General features: G+C 35.2%; 1 protein-coding gene across 3 annotated transcripts in view; it reads right to left on the bottom strand.

Moving 5' to 3' along the window:
• Positions 1-17,406, bottom strand: part of ATG4A (autophagy related 4A cysteine peptidase) — a 179,209-nt gene that overhangs the window by 56,283 nt on the left and 105,520 nt on the right. For 2 of the 3 annotated variants that reach the window (XM_053699137.1, XM_053699136.1), the window contains exons 2-3: positions 16,483-16,599; positions 2,635-2,706 (exon numbers count right to left, since the gene is read on the bottom strand). In XM_053699137.1, coding sequence (XP_053555112.1) covers positions 2,635-2,706; positions 16,483-16,576 — 166 coding nt within the window. In that variant the 5' untranslated portion in view covers positions 16,577-16,599. Of the gene's footprint in view, positions 1-2,634; positions 2,707-16,482; positions 16,612-17,406 lie in introns of all 3 variants that reach the window. The other variant, XM_053699135.1, reaches the window with a different exon arrangement.

The following is a 17,406-nucleotide window of genomic DNA, read 5'->3' as shown; positions in this document are numbered from 1 at the left end:
TCTAAAGTTTAAAATGTATATTACAGACACTCTTTTTTAACTAAGCAAATTATCCCGGAAACTTATATCACAAGAATCAACTTTCATAATTATCCTTCAAAATAATAAAACCTACTTCTAAACACCTTTATGAAAATAAATAAAACGTCACTGTTGACTGTAAACATTTGCTAGAGGAACTAATGAACGCTGTCTCTTTTGCTAATGTATGGTGGTTCTGTCTCAATCTGAAGACATTTAGGCAAGAGGCAGAAGTGCCCATTATTAAACACTAAGCTACACACAAAAATCTCTGGATACTATTATTTCTCTCCTATCCAATCCTCTCCATTCAATAATTATGCTTAATAAAAGCATAGGAATTCCTACACAACCTTAATAACCTAAAGAAGAATTAATTTATTTTAACATATCAATATAAAGAAGCAGACACACAAAGACTCTTAATTGCTTAAAGTTTTTTTTACACAGCTGATTCGCATGACTAGAGCTGCTGACTGGATCAGCAGTGGTTTCCTCTCAGGACCTGCAGTGATCTGTGGGTCCCTCCACTTATCCAATCAGCAGTGCTAGTCGCACAACTCAGCTGTGTAACTAGCGCTTCTGATTGGATTAGCAGCAGCTTCTGCCCTGGACCAGTAGTGCTCTGCAAGCGGTACTTTGCAGGGGTTAAATACACAATAGTGGAGTGTCTCTTAAAATGACATGCTTTAACAAATTAGAGTATGTCATTTTTCAACAATTGTCACTTTAATAGCTTATCGTGTAGAGGGAGGGGTTGGTTGCTTCCATAGTTTAGCCATTGCTATTTTAGCTACAATAGCTAACAGGATATGAGAAGAGTACAGTACGCCAACAAAGGGGCAATTTCAGCGCTGCGAAATCTGTTGGCGCTCTACAAATACCTGATAATAATAATAATAATTTCTGTTAGTAGAACTGCTTTACCTAATATTTTTTACCTAAATGGATAAGGCCCACGCTTTGGTTGTACAATACTATTTCCTGCTGTGCAAACTGCCTAATTCATAGGCTGATCTCTAGACAGGCTACACTGAGGCTTTTATTTAGTCTTTAATTTCTAAGTCTTTTATTTTACGTCTTTGCATACATTTATACATCCTCTTAATGCATATGAGAACTGCCACATTGTTTTATTCTGTATCCGTATGGGAAGTGAAATCCTTATGTAAAAGCTAATCTTCCTGTTCTTGCACTGTTTCTCCGTGCATATTATAATAATTAAAAAAAAACCATAATTAAATTACTTAAAGGGACACTGAACCCAATTTTTTTCTTTCATGATTCAGATAGAGCATGCAATTTGAATCAACTTTCTAATTTACTCCTATTATCAATTTTTCTTCGTTCTCTTGCTAATTTTATCTAAAAAAAAAAAAAGCATCTAAGCTATTTGTTTGGTTCAGAACCATGGAAAGCACTTTTTCATTGGTGGATGAATTTATCCACCAATCAGCAAGAACAACCCAGGTTGTTCACCAAAAATGGTCCGGCATCTAAACTTACATTTTTGCATTTCAAATAAAGATACCAAGAGAATGAAGAAAATTTGATAATAGGAGTAAATTAGAAAGTTGCTTAAAATTGCATGCTCTATCTAAATCACGAAAGAAAAAATTTGGGTTCAGTGTCCCTTTAAATAATCAATGAAATGGGATGGGTTATAGTATGGTTATTGGAAGGATGAAACAGGCTACGACTGATCTGACTCTTGTACTGTTCCCTGTGCTTTGTCGATACAAGGTATAAATGGTGAAATGCTCATTTACAGGGAAGTGGGTAAAGATGGTAATGGAATCACAGAATTGATACACCCATCCTCTTTCTTTGAACTGCTGCAGTAACATGTTTTTTTGTTTTTTTTGCAAGAAATACGTTTTAGAACCTGTTCTAGACAAGGAAATGGGCATATACATGTTGTATGTTATTACTAAAATGTGTATAGTGAAGGGTATCTATGTCTCTTTTGCCCACCATAGGTTTAAAGAACCATAAAAACTCAATCTGAATTTCCCATGTTTAATTATGCACAGTAAATAGTTTTATATAAACATTTATTACTTAATGCATAAATCAGACTGAAGTCAGATCAATGAAGCAGCGCATTTATCACTGCAGAGGATATAAATAACACTCGGAGCATTTCAAAGAACATATTCCTGAAATGCAAAACAATGCAAATTTTGCAAACAAAATAAGTTGAATTACTTTAAAACATTTTATTTTGTGCAGATCTTTTGCAATGCAGCATTTTATTGCTACCAACTACTATGCATATATAAAAATAAGATGTTCCTTTTATGAATTTCTTAAATGAAGTTACAGAAGGTGTTAAATACATTATAATATGCTGTGATATGATCATTTAATTAGTCTGGAAAATGAAGGGGTGCATTTACAAACTTTTTATTTACTGGCGCTTCCAATTCAAAAGAACTGTATAACCCTTCAACACAGAGGGTACTTTATCAATAAAACCAATATCTATTGGTTGATGTTTATTGCTTACGATGCTATATTTTATTTTTTAGATCAATATATCAAACAAGGTCAGAAACACTCCTAAATCAGAGAATTGAGAAATGATTATATTATGTGATTTCCAGTACTCACCAATAGGAGAAAACTTCTTTCTGTATGTAAACCACAAGCGGGAAGTTATATCTGATAACAGCTGACATTTTTCTGTAATAAAAAAATTTAAATAAACTGACAAGAAACCTTGTAAAAATACTAACATTATATTATTCATAACAATTTAAGCAGTCCATCTTAAACATATTGCTTTTTTAGAATTGTTTTTTTTAAATACAATATTCAAAAGTTAATTGTTAATATACAGTGGTAGAGACAGTTTAAAATATTACCATGTGTGTGTGTGGGGGGGGGGGGGTTAGAGCAGTCGCACATTTTGTGAGCTCCGTAAAATTTCCACTAAATCTACTGCCAAATTAGATAAAATACCCTGAAGATCATTCTCAAAATATAATCTAAAACTTGCTTTTAACATCTGGAGCAACCTACAGAAGAGGGACCTTGATCGGATCGCCCGTCTCGACGCTATTGATGAGCCGCAGCTGCGTCCTGTTACCACAAGTGAAGCACCCATGTCGCAAATTATTCCGGAGGGTTGGGGCTCCGCTCCGGAGTCTAGAATTGAAGGGACAATATTTGAGAGTGATGAGGTGAACTGGGGCCTACATAGGCGGTAAGCAGCCTGCGTAAACACCTCAGCAACACATCACACATAACCCGCCTAGAAAGGAAACATCACCGGAGGGTCGGGGCTCCGCTCAGCCTTGTACAGATGAACGCAGTGTGAGAAAGCCGAATTGAACGCCTTACAGATAACAGATTTAACAAAGCATAGAAATAGGCTCAGAAAAGATAGCCTACCAAAGATACCGATCTGTTACTGAAGTTACTCTCCTACCTGCAAGTATAACATTATTACCTCTCTCTAGGGCAAAATTACCTGAGGCAGTGCAGGGGTGAAGAGAGTATTGGGCGGGACCCGCCATTTTGGGACATTTAAAACTGCGTAGTCAAAATTACAGAGCATTCTAACACCACCGGAGGATAAAAGATTCCCTATGAAAAGCACAGCACTCTTACCAAGGAATATAATAATATAAGCTGTACATATTTATAAAAAAAACTATAAAGATCTTGGACTACAACTTGCCCCAAAAGATTTAATACATAGTATTTCTACCATCACCGAATGAGCTACAAGATATCCTGACTTTGGACTCTGTAGAGATACATAGTACCTAAATTGTAAATAGTGATCTATACCTTCACAACTTCCCACTTCAGGTTGTGACATTTTCCCTGTCTTAGCCCACAATGCCAAAACATAAAGCCTGAGATACAAGCAGGGCGGTACAGGTCATATATTCACTCTCTTTAACAGTGACCAAATAGAGACTCAAGATTGAAGTGCAGACAATATAACACTGAGAATGTCTGTATCTTCATAGGTCTCAGATAATTACTCCCATGGTGTAACACAGACAAATGAACGCAGAAGTTCAGCTCAGCAATCAATTTTTCTATTTGATGTCATACTGAAAGTGCTCCTACTCAAATTACAATTGCATAGGTCCCTTGGCTGATGGTGGATTCTTCTCCTTCGACTTGGAGATACTTTACAGAAAATGAAAGGCAAAAATCAATCGGCCAAAGACTTTATCTAAAGCGCAAGCAAAGAAAAAGTCTTTAACACAAGACAAAACGTCCAACTTGGAGAGTGAAGAAACAAATAATACAATGGACAACTACTCAGAGGAACAAGCACTGCCTGCGCAGAATACTCTTATCCAGCAAATTAAAGAGGTTTTCCACACAGAGATCAAATCTGCTGTCAAAGAACTGAGATTTTAAAAAGTGTCCAAAGAACATCTGCTCTAGAAGATAAAGTGGATGAGATAGTGGAAGAACTCCCTAACGTACAGCAGTCAGTTCAAGAGCAACATACCATGATACAACAATTGTAGTCCCAGCTTGAAGGCCTGGAAAATAGGTCGAGAAGTTCCATTGTCAGGCTTAGAAACCTACCTGAGTCATACGACAAGTTGAGCAAAGTCCTTCTTCAAATTCTGCATAGTCTTTTACCAAATGTAGAAGATAGCTTCCTGTTAATGGACAGAATTCATAGAGCTCTTAACAAACCCAGAATATCTAACACCCCAAGAGATGTTATCATTAAATTCCATTACTTCACGACCAAAGACCAGCTTCATCAAGTCATTAGCGGAAAGTAAAGCACCTTAGACTCACCTTGGAGAGTAGATAATAGTTAACATGACATATGATTCTGTATCCCCCTCACTTATAACAACCCCACCATAACTATACAAGACAACATCAAACAGTATCAATAAAGGACAACATTGCATACATCTCGTAAGCAAGAGAATATCATAACAGTCCTAGGTAAAACATAGAGAACACCTAATAATCCTAATGTTAGATAAAATTGAATAACCAGAACTGACTTTGTCCTTCCTAAGCATAAGAAATACTTAGGCTCATTGGCAAAACTTTTCAACTGTCCCAGGCATCTAGAATACATAGAGCTGAACAATACGTATGTTGGAAAATGTTTACACCGGGGAATTACTATTTCCCACAAAAGGAAAAATTCAGTATCTCACACAGATACTATTGGTTTATATTGTTATTATGTGTATTAACATGATTTTTCTTTTTCTTCTATTCTTCCCCCCCTATCTCCCTGATCGCTCGTGGTATACTGAGCTCTCGTCCTCAAATATTGACCAACACAAAGATCAATCTTGCTATCAATACTGGGGTACAGACATATACAGGTGGACCATTAAGGTATTATAAGCTCTTGATACAACATTAAACACGATTACATTAGCAGCAAATCCTGATCCTGATGTCTTTTAAAATAATCTCACATAATGTCCGAGGCTTACATTCTCATGTTAAGAAGAAAAAGGCTATAGCTGAGTATAAAGCAAGCAAAGCACACATTATCATGCTGCAAGAAACACATTTCACTACTACACATAACCCTAAATATTGGGACTCAGCTTTCCCAATCCAATAGCACTAATTCGGTAAAAAGAAAAAAAAATACATACTGCATTTCTCCCTTAATTTTTCAAGTGGAAGAGGTCATTAAAGACACTGAGGAAAGATTCCTTATCCTAAAAGGGAAAATCCAAGGCAACACTGTAGTTTTAGGAAATATATATGCACCAATTGAAAACCAAGGACAATGTTTGTCTAAAATAAGAAAACTTTTAAAGGGACACTGAATCCAAATTTTTTTCTTTCGTGATTCAGCTAGAGCATGCAATTTTAAGCAACTTTCTAATTTACTCATATTAAAAAAATTGCTTCATTCTCTTGGTATGTTTATTTGAAAGTTTAGATGCCGGACCATTTTTGGTGAAAAACCTGGGTTATCCTTGCTGATTGGACAGCACCAATAAACAAGTGCTGTCCATGGTCTGAACCAAAAATCTGCGGGCTCCTTAGCTTAGATTCCTTCTTTTTCAAATAAAGATAGCAAGAGAATGAAGAAAAGTTGATAATAGGAGTGAATTAGAAAGTTGCTTAAAATTGCATGCTCTATCTGAATCACAAAAGAAAATGTTTGGGTTCAGTGTCCCTTTAACCTCCTGGAAAAAATACAAGATCATTCTAGGAGGTGACTTTAATCTGACTGTGAACGATAAAATTGATCGGTCCACACCTGCAAACCCTACCACTAAAAAGATTCTAAGCGACTTAATACAAGACAATAATTTGATTGAGGCCTGGAGAGTATGTAACATAGGTGTCAAGAACTACACATATTATTCTGCAGCTCATGGCTATTACTCAAGAATCGATTATCTATTCCTTAGTCAAATACTATGTCCATTATTAACCCACACTGATTAATCCAGACCACTTGGTCAGACCATGCTATTGTAGAGGTATCATTGAGTGTTTCTTTTGACCCACAAACAGATCATGGACCCTAGACCCTTCTCTGTTGAGAAATGACATACTCTGTCAAAAAAAAACACAAGAGATAAGACACTTCTGGTCTATTAACGAAGGTTCAACAATTAACCCTCTATTCACTTGGGGACCATTTAAAGCTTTCCTTAGAGGACAACTAATTCAAGAAAAAGCATATCTCACTAAAACAAAACAAGACTTAACTAAACAAAAAAAGTTGGAAATAGAAGAACTTTATAGATTACATGTTGAGAATAGAAGTACTAATCTAGCTGACAAAATAAAAATCAAACAAGGGGAACTAGATAAACTGCTAGATGAGGAGGCTCTGTTTAAAAGGGACACTGAACCCAAATTTGTTTTGTGTGTGTGATTCAGATAGAGCATGCAATTTTTAGCAACTTTCTAATTAACTCCTATTATCATTTTTTTTCCGTTCTCTAGTTTTCTTTATTTGAAAAAGAAGGCATCTAAGATTTTTTTTGGTTCAGACTCTGGACAGCACTTTTTATTGGCGGATAAATGTATTGTGGTTGTTCACCAAAAATGGGCCGGCATCTAAACTTACATTCTTGCATTTCAAATAAAGATACCATGAGAATGAAGAAAATTTGATAATAGGAGTAAATTAGAAAGTTGTTTAAAATGTCATGCTCTATCTGAATTACGAAAGAAAAAAATTGGGTTCAGTGTCCCTTTAAGAATAGTTAATGCACAATATTTTATTTACACTAACAAACCTGACCATATGCTAGCTAGGAAAATCAGAAGCATAACTCGGACCACTTCTATTCCACAGATTCAAACACTGACAGGTACGGTGACTAATAATCCCTCACATATAGCAAATACATTTGAAGAGTTCTTTCAAATCCTATACCATCTAAAACAATCAACCAGAAAACAGAGTAAATAAAATTAAAACTTTCTTAAGCAATTGTAACTTACCCAAAATAGATAAAACATCGCTTGACTGCTTAAATGCACCAATAACACCCCAATAAATAGCCATATCAATAAAACAGCTTAAAAGTAACAAAGCACCTGGTCCTGACGGATTCTCAGGCAGTTTCTACAAGAAATTTTCCCTTGAGTTAATTACACATTTGGTGTCCTCATTCAACTACATAATGGAGGGGGGAGATATCTCAACAAAGTTACTGGCAGCCAGAATCTGTGTTGTTCCTAAACCTAGTAAAGACAAATTTCACTGCAAGAATTATAGGCCTATCTCACTCATAAATCAAGACCTCAAGATTACTAACGTGCTGGATTATGCAACAAAGGATAGGGTGCCTTCTATGTTTCTATCCCTAGATGTAGAGAAGGCATTTGATAGAGTCTTCTGGGATTATATGTATGAGACATTGGCCCAGTTTGGAATAAATGGGGCATACACGAAAGCATTGCAATCCATTTATACCAACCCAACTGCACACTTGAGAATAGCTGGCTATCAATCAAAAAGAATAGATATACATAACGGGACCAGGCAGGAATGCCCGCTTTCACCTCTGCATTATGTATTGAGCCCTTAGCTGCAAGCATTAGAAACCATAAAGACATTTCAGGTATTAAAGTTGGAAATATAGAACATAAACTATCTCTATTTGCTGATGACATTATCTGAACAATTAGCAAGCCAACATTATCTCTACCTATAATATATGACCTAATTTCCAAGTTTGAAATACTTTCTGCGTATAAGATAAATAACGATAAATGTGAAGCAATAGAAGTACACATTCCCAACCATAATTTTTTAATTAGAAATCAATTTCAACTTCAAATGGGCTCCCCAAACAATTAAATATCTAGGAGTCTTGATTCCTTAAAGGTTGGAAGACTTATACAAATGAAACTACCCACCTTTGTATAAATTTCTTAGAACAGAGATGAAAATATGAGCCACATACAAGATCTCATTCTATGGAAAGATGGATGTCAGTAAAATTGTAATACTACCAAAGTTGCTTTACCTATTTAGGTCACTTCCTATCACAATTCCAAGTAAAGATATTAAAGAGCTGCAGAGAAATATGCTTGAGTTTATTTGGTCAAATAAAAAAGCAAGAATAAATAAAAAACCCTATTAAAAAGCAGAAACTTTGGAGGGTTGGGAGTCCCTGACCTCCAAGCTTATTTTAATTTTGCCAGATTAGCACAAACTGCCTTACTACATCATATCAATAATTAACTAGCCTGGCTACAAGTAGAGAGTGCAAAGATAAAACTCTATCAGATGTTTTGGACCTTTAAGAAAGATAGGCCAGCAAATGGTACACATATGGCACAATATCACATACCATTAAAACATGGGATAGGATACAAAATAAGTTTAACTTAGTCCCTAGAGACTCATTAATTACACCCTTGGGAATACCCTCAAATAGAATTAAACACACAGTTAGCAATATTTGGGCTAATAAAAGCCTCTACATAATAGCAAATGTATATCAGGGAACCAATATCCTCAGCTAACAGTACAATAATATAGCATCTACATTATCAAATTCCTGGTTCCACTACCTACAATTAGCCTCTAGAGTAGGAGAAGTTAGAAAGATTGGGGGTCCAGCTATTTATACATTCTTTGAAAAATTATGCATTTCCTCCAATAGAAACAAAGGAGTGATTACAGGTCTTTACAATATGTTAAACACAGAACCATAGTCTAACAAACTAAAAATTATCCAAAAATGTGAAGGGGAAGTCCAATTTACCAAGGAAAGTACGGAATGGGCAGAAATAATCAGAAAAGGGTTGACCTGCTCCATGAGGGCAAATTTGAAAGAAAACCACATCAAAGTAGTTTATAGATGGTATAATTATCCTAGCAGATTTAAGCATTATCATACAGCCTCAATTAGTTCACCAGACCCCCTTTGTTATCGCGGCTGCTTAGAAGAAGGTACTTACCTACATATGTGGTGTGAGTGCCCAAAAGTTAAAGATATTTGGACAACCACCTCTACACTACTTAGTGAAATCTTTGATACACAAATAACCCTCAGAGTAGAAAAAACCCTTCTGCATTTCCGTATTACTGAGATCCCTAAGAAATAATCAAAATTGGTTGGCATAATCTGTACGGCTGTTAGGACAGTTATTGCTAAATTCTGGAAAACCTCAGTCCCTCATTATGACATATTACATAAACTCAAATATTACCACCAAATGGCCAATATTGCTTCTGCTCTATTAGACAATAGAAATTAATATTTAAAAACGTGGGAGGAATGGATAATATGGGATGATATGAAAAAATGTTGAAAAAGAGAAGCGTAAGGACCTAGACCACACACCTTCTATGCACAAATAAGAAATGATGCCACGAGTGATCAATACCCTTTCTGTCTTCTACTTTCCTCCCCCCTCACCCCTACTTACCTCTATTTTCTCTTTTATTTACTTTAAGGGGACAAACAGAACAAATCACAATATTCACAGAGTATTACTTTAAAATTTGTGAAAATGTATATCGGAACTCAAATAAGCTGTTATTTTATATTATGATGAATGTTCCTGCCATTCGGCAATGTCTGATTTATTTTGTTCTGTTTAGAAACATGTTGGTATGAATAACTCTAATAAAAATATTTCAACATAAAATATTACCATGTGTAAACCAATGGACTGACAGAAAGGGAATTTTTGCCTAGTTAATTATTAGCAATTGTACAAATGGAACAAGTGGAAGCAAACATGGCGTATGATGTTGTTCATCAGCAAATAACACTTTGAATTTGAGGGAAACAAAACATCACTTAAAGGAAAAAGAAAGTCAAAATTAAACGTGCATTAGTCAGATAGAGCACGTCTTTTTAAGACACTTTCAAATTCACTTCTATTTTCAAATGTACTTTGTTCTGTTTGTATCTAATTGTTGAAAAAGAATATGTACATATCCTACACTAGTGGAACATTTGTTTCTTGTGTTCAGCTAGCTACTAGTAGTGGAGTGATGTTCCCTCAGCAAAGGATATCAAGATAATACAGAAAATGTAATAATAGAAGTAAATTGGAAATATATTTAAAATTTTATGTTCTATCTAAATCCTAAAAGAAAACAATGGGTTTCATGTCTCTTTAAGGTCCACTAAAAAGTTTCACCTTATTCTATTAAAAAGCGTATTGTTTCTCTTGTATTTGTGGTATTCTCTTGTGTTTGTGGTATTCCCCAATAGCAAACTTTGCTTAAGACTTCGAAGAGACCGGTTACAGAATATGAGCAAGACTGTACATGTTACAATAATAATGTTCTTACCCCTTTTGCTGCTAAGCCTTTTTTCACCCCAGTGCTGTTCCAAATTTGAGCTTTTTTGAAACTTACATTTAAACCCCTAATGTAGTCAAATTTCAGAGAGTGATCCACACAAAATATATATTGTGTTTTCAACAGGCCCAGTAGATTCACAAAATGCCATTATTATTATTAATATTCATGGCATGTGAGAAAAAGCAGAATTTTCTCTTTCAAATGAGGGGTCTTGGAGATTTGTAGCTGCTATGGGAGCTGAGATTGAGGTTTTAGAAAAACCTCAACCCATCCAGGTGAATCCTGCCTTAAGCCCTGTGTGACGTAGTAATGTCAGCCGGCACTCCCATGAATCCACCAAGGATCTCCGGCCTGTAGTGTTTGATTAGCGATCCCCCTGTATGACGAGAAGGGCTTGTCATGCGCCTACAGGTAGCGATGCGCATGAAGAGAATGTCTTGTCATGCGCTTCGAAGATGTTAAACTGAAAATGTTTACTCTAAAAAATATATATTTTTTATTGGTTTGAGCTCTCACTCAAATGAAAAAGCAAGGAAAATTAGGAAGGGAATATACCTCCTTGCCCAAAACATGTTCACTTAGCAACAATAGGATAACAATTTAGGACCTGAGCGATTTTCTAAACAGTCTCCTCAGTACTGCAAAGTCCCTCAAAGAATCTTCTGTGGATCCTGTTCACGAGGAAGCACAGTCTACTGGGTGGCTGAGAAGTCCAGTTTGTCCTTACTGCACCTGGATGTGCACCACTTGTTGTAAGTGTTACCATTATTTTTCACCCCACTTGTCCACACTGTACTAGGTTATGGTAGCTCTGCTTTCTAATTTCTACATAGGCACCAGCGACATACTGGTGTGAACCTCCCACTTGGATGCACAGCCTGCCTGCATACAGTGAACTGGAACACTGCTAAGTTCCAGTCTGTCCCACTAGCACTATTGGGTGCACTCCCTTTGTGAGTACCTTAATCTATCTTATTGAATATGATTATATATACATATCATTAACACATAAATATATATGTATATAAGCATATACATATATATTTAAGGGAACACATAGTTCCCATAGACCGCAATGTAAAGGCACTTTTCCCCCCAAACACCCCACCCCTGACAATTTTTTTAGCCCGAAAAACTGCCTAGTGCAGTTGTTTTTTATTTAAAAAAAAAAAAAAAAAAAAAGAAATTAAACCGAGATATATTTTTTGCCCGTTTGCGGACGCTCAATAAATTAGCGCTCCACTTCTAATCTAGCCCTTAGTGTTAAATATCCCTATGATACTACTTTGTGACCTTCCCCTCAGCATGTAGTAAATAATTATCCATTCACTTTACGTTACATTAAATATTAAAGTTTTGCATTTCTATCCTTAATTAGCTTGGTACTTTTCATTACATTGACAAAGGAGTAGTTAGTAGATATAAAACAGCTCACATGGTCTGTGTATTTTTTGCATTACAATATTTTATAGAATTTAATTACTCTCATTTTGCCTACTTCCCATATCCAGATTGTTCCAGTTGTATTCAGTATCTCTAACTCATTTAGCATCTAATCTCCATTCCCAGCCTGCTCCAGTCCAACTCCGCAGCTTATTTATCCTCTGCTTTAAAGCTGCCATGTTTTGATATGAAATATGAGAGTATAAATTGCATTGTGTTATATAGCACAATAAAAATGCAGAAGTACCAGAGTTGTGTAACTATATTTAAGCACCATTTATGATACAGTATTATGATGTCATTTCACAACACTTCCCCTGTGGAAGTCAATAGTATTAACACTAGAATTCAACAGGCTTGTCATGGAGGAACACAAATGTATTTCTGTATTCTATTGTAGATAAATCACAGTACTTCCATTCTTCAGCCACATCAAGTTCCATTTTGGTTCTACAAATGTAACTTGATTGAATCCTGCTGTGTAACAGTAGCTTATCTGGCATCATGTTCCATATTGTTCAATTCCCGCTCTGTAACCATAGCTTACATTAATATATTGTAACCACCGCTTCCATCTATATCATTGTAACCATAGTTTCCATCTATGTATTGTAACCATAGCTTCCATCTATATATTGTAACCATAGCTTATACATATATATTGTAACCATAGCTTATACATATATATTGTAACCATCGCTTCCCTCTATATCATTGTAACTATAGCTTCCATCTATATATTGTAACCATAGCTTATACATATATATTGTAACCATAGCTTATACATATATATTGTAACCATCGCTTCCATCTATATCATTGTAACCACAGTTTCCATCTATGTATTGTAACCATAGCTTCCATCTATATATTGTAAAAATAGCTTCCATCTATATATTGTAACCATAGCTTATACATATATATTGTAACCATAGCTTATACATATATATTGTAACCATCGCTTCCATCTATATCATTGTTACTATAGCTTCCATCTATATATTGTAACCATAGCTTATACATATATATTGTAACCATAGCTTATACATATATATTGTAACCATAGCTTATACATATATATTGTAACCATAGCTTATACATATATATTGTAACCATAGCTTATACATATATATTGTAACCATCGCTTCCATCTATATCATTGTTACTATAGCTTCCATCTATATATTGTAACCATAGCGTCCATCTATGTATTGTAACCATAGCTTACACACACATATATATTGTAACCATAGCTTCCATCTATATATTGTAACCATAGCTTACACATATATATTGTAACCATAGCTTATACATATATATTGTAACCATCGCTTCCATCTATATCATTGTAACCATAGCTTCCATCTATATATTGTAACCATAGCGTCCATCTATATATTGCAACCATAGTTTACACATATATATTGTAACCATAGCTTCCATCTATATATTGTAAATATAGTTTCCATCTATAAATTATAAATATAGCTTACACCTATATATTGGGGTAAATATAGCTTATACCTATATATTATAAATATAGCTTAAACATATATAGTCTAACCATAGCTTACACCTATATGGTGTAACCATAGCTTCCATCTATACATTGAAACCACAGCTTACATCTATACATTGTATATAGCGTTTATTTCTATATATTGTAACCATAGTTAACATCTATAAATTGTAAATATAGCTTACATCTATATATTGTAACCATAGCTTACATCTATATATTGTAACCATAGCTTACATCTATATATTCCCAAAATTACAGGCAATCACCGTTACCTCCATCTGTCCCTGTTTCAGAAAGCCTGTCAGCTTCAGTAAGACCTATTCTAGGGACTAGAAGGGCCACAAATGCTAGATTCCTGACAACCTCCCCATCTCTGTGTTACCACTGTTTTCCCATCGGCAGCTAATCTTTCCCAAGAGACAGTGTATTGTAAAATTGGTTCCCCTTAATGTGTTTACAATTACTTGTTACACCAGCTGTAGAGTTTTGCTTTATGTATAATTTTGTATTTTAAATAGCTATTTATACTAATTGAAACCACAGCCCAATTTAATGGGCTGAGTGTGAAGGAAAAGTAGATACCATTAGCTTATCTCTCTATATCTACACAAAAGTGTGATTTCTTTTAAACCATTACTTAATAAAAAATATCAGTATATGTGGGGATACAACAGTCAGCTATTTCAAATTTCAAAATAAAGGTAAAGGAGCTATTTATAAAAACACTGTAATACACTCCAGCAGGTAAAAATGGAAAAATGGATCATTGGGAACACATTAAAGGGGAGAGGACAATCACAGTAGAATGTCTTTCCCAAAGTCCTCATCATCCTTAAAGGGACAGTCTAGTCAAAATTAAACTTTCATGATTCAGATAGGGCATGAAATTTTAAACAACTTTCCAATTGACTTATCATTAAATTTGCTTTGTTCCCTTGGTGGTATTTTTGAAAAGCTAAACCTAGGTAGGCTCAAACTGATTTCTAAACCATTGAAAACCGCCTCTTAGCTCAAAGCATTTTGAAAGTTTTTCACAGTTAGACAGTACTAGTTCATGTGTGTCATATTAGATAATATTGTGCTCACTCCCGTGGAGTTATTAAGGAGTCTGCACTGATTGGCTAAACTGCATGTCTGTCAAAAGCACTGAGATAAGGGGGCAGTCTGCAGAGGCTTAGATATAAGGTAATCACGGAAGTAAAACATATATTAATATAACTGGGGTGGTTATGCAAAACTGGGGCATGGGTAATAAAGGGACTATCTATCTTTTAAAACAATAAAAATTCTAGTGTGTACTGTCCATTTAACTGTCTGCTCTATAATTTCAGGTCCAGCTAAGTAAAATAAGATACCCATTGCAGATCATCTGAATTGTACACTTCTGTTTCCAATCAGCACACAGTTTCTGTGCTGTAATTATTGTTCAAGAAGTAAAAAATATCAGTACCCCACTAATATCTGTTGTGCCATTAATTTCACCTCTGCCAAGATAATCTTTATCTTGTATAAATATGGCAACACTGGGATATTTCACAATAACCCTTCATTGATTTGGGTGATATAAGTAGAACAATGGTTTCTGGCATAAACATATATGAGAGAGAAAAAACGGAGGCCATATTACATTTTTAAAAACATGGTTATCTCTTGCACACATGTAATCCTAGCTCACAATAAACAAAAGCATACGATAGAATTTCATAAGCAAAAAATACATTATAAAAAAACAGTCAAATAGCACTTACTCTGAATTTTAAAAGAGCAGTAGCTTTTTACTAACAAATTAAAAAAAAAAACTTCACTTTGCCAGCCCCCTGTATCATGTGACAGACATCAGCTAATAACAGAATCATATACACTGATATCCTGCACATGCTCAGTAGTAGCTGTACCTCGGAAACTGTACATATAAAAAGTTAACTTTAAAAACCTTAAAACTGCATGTTCTATCTGAATCATGAAAGTTGAATTTTGGCTTTAGTGTCTCTTTAAATTGTTTAATATTAAATACAATAATAACACTGCAGTCTAGTTTCGTGGATATAGATTTGACTGGACTGAAATAACAACTGCATATAAGAATGAACTACTTCAGAAGACCAATATCACCAATATCATTACTAACAGATATATCACAGCAGGAGCACTGAGAAGTCAGACATATTGTTATAAGACGGGCTGTATAAACACTTAGCCTATATTAGAAAAGGTATGTTTGTCCGATGCAGTCATGCGCAGTAGAGACTGCAGCGCGAGACAAACATAACTGGCCATAAGGAAGGATCAGTCAGTGTGGATCAGATAGCAGAGAGAGGGGCACACAAGTGAGGGTGGGCACACGAGGGAGGGTGGGCACATGAGTGGGGGAGCAGGAGCGGGTGGGACCACTGCACTACAGAAAGAAAAAAAAAGTTGACAGTGGCATGGAAGGGGAAGGAGGGAGAGGGGATCCAAGTGGGGGTTTTGGCTCGTGTACAGGTGCTTTAGGACTAGTGTATAATAATAAAACTGCTGCCATATAGTGCTCCAGAAAGATGCACTTTCCAGAGCCTCCCTAAGAATGGTCTTCAACAAAGGATACAAAAGGAACAAAGTGAATTTGATGATTGAAGATATTTGTTTTTAAACTGTATGTTCTATCTGAATTATGAATCAGTTTCTGCCTGACCTGATTCTTTCCCACCTTGCCTATAATTGACAAAATATAGGGTTTATTTATACCACTAACCTGTTTTGGTGTCATATTGCCTTCCCAGGATGGAGACTGGTTCATCTATATCAGGAAGCTCTTCTATATCCAGGTAATCCGACAAGACGTTCATCTGATTTTCATATTTCAATAAAACTGAAACATACACTGCAACATCATTTCATTATTCATGTTTGTCAAGAAAAACTATTTCATATTTCAGGGTTCTAATTCTGATGTCAAATAATATAAACTGATAAAGATTTAAAGCAGTATAATAATCTAGAAAATGTGTCTTCTTAGCTACCTTATGGTGGATTTCCCTAGCATAATACTGGCAGGGTCAATATGTGTTGTGTAAGTTATTAAAGGGACATGAAACCCAAACATTTTCCTTCATTAATCAGATAGATAATAAAATTTTAAATAACTTTCCAATTCACTTCTATTATTTCATTTGCTTCCTTCTCGTGTTAACCTTAGCGGAAAGGTTTATCTAGGCAAGTTCAGGAGCAGCAGAGAACCTAGGTTCTAGCTGCCGATTGGTGGCTGCATATATATACCGATTGTCATTGGCTCACCCATGTGTTCAGTTAGAAACCAGTAGTACATTGCTGCTACTTCAACAATTGATACCAACAGAATGAAACAACTTAGATAATAGAAATAAATTAGAAAGTTGTTTTAAAATTGTATTCTCTATCTGAATCAGAAAAGAACAATTTTGGGTTTCATGTCCCTTTAAGCTTTATATTCTATTTAGAATTCCTCTACTTCAGCCAAGTAAACAGCAATCATAATATGAAAAGGAGATACACTAAATTAAAAGCCTGTCTTACAGTTATATTTGGATTTGGCATAATGCTTAGCATGTGGTCGAAATTATCCTAACAAAGAGCAATGAAAATACTGATCACATGTCAGAGTTATGTTGCTCAACTCCAGCACACCAGGGTCGTATAA

Source organism: Bombina bombina, chromosome 1 (assembly GCF_027579735.1).
Source record: "Bombina bombina isolate aBomBom1 chromosome 1, aBomBom1.pri, whole genome shotgun sequence".
Lineage (NCBI taxonomy): Eukaryota > Metazoa > Chordata > Amphibia > Anura > Bombinatoridae > Bombina > Bombina bombina.
The sequence above is the reverse complement of the archived record's forward strand: the minus strand, read 5'-3'. Positions and strand labels throughout refer to the sequence as shown.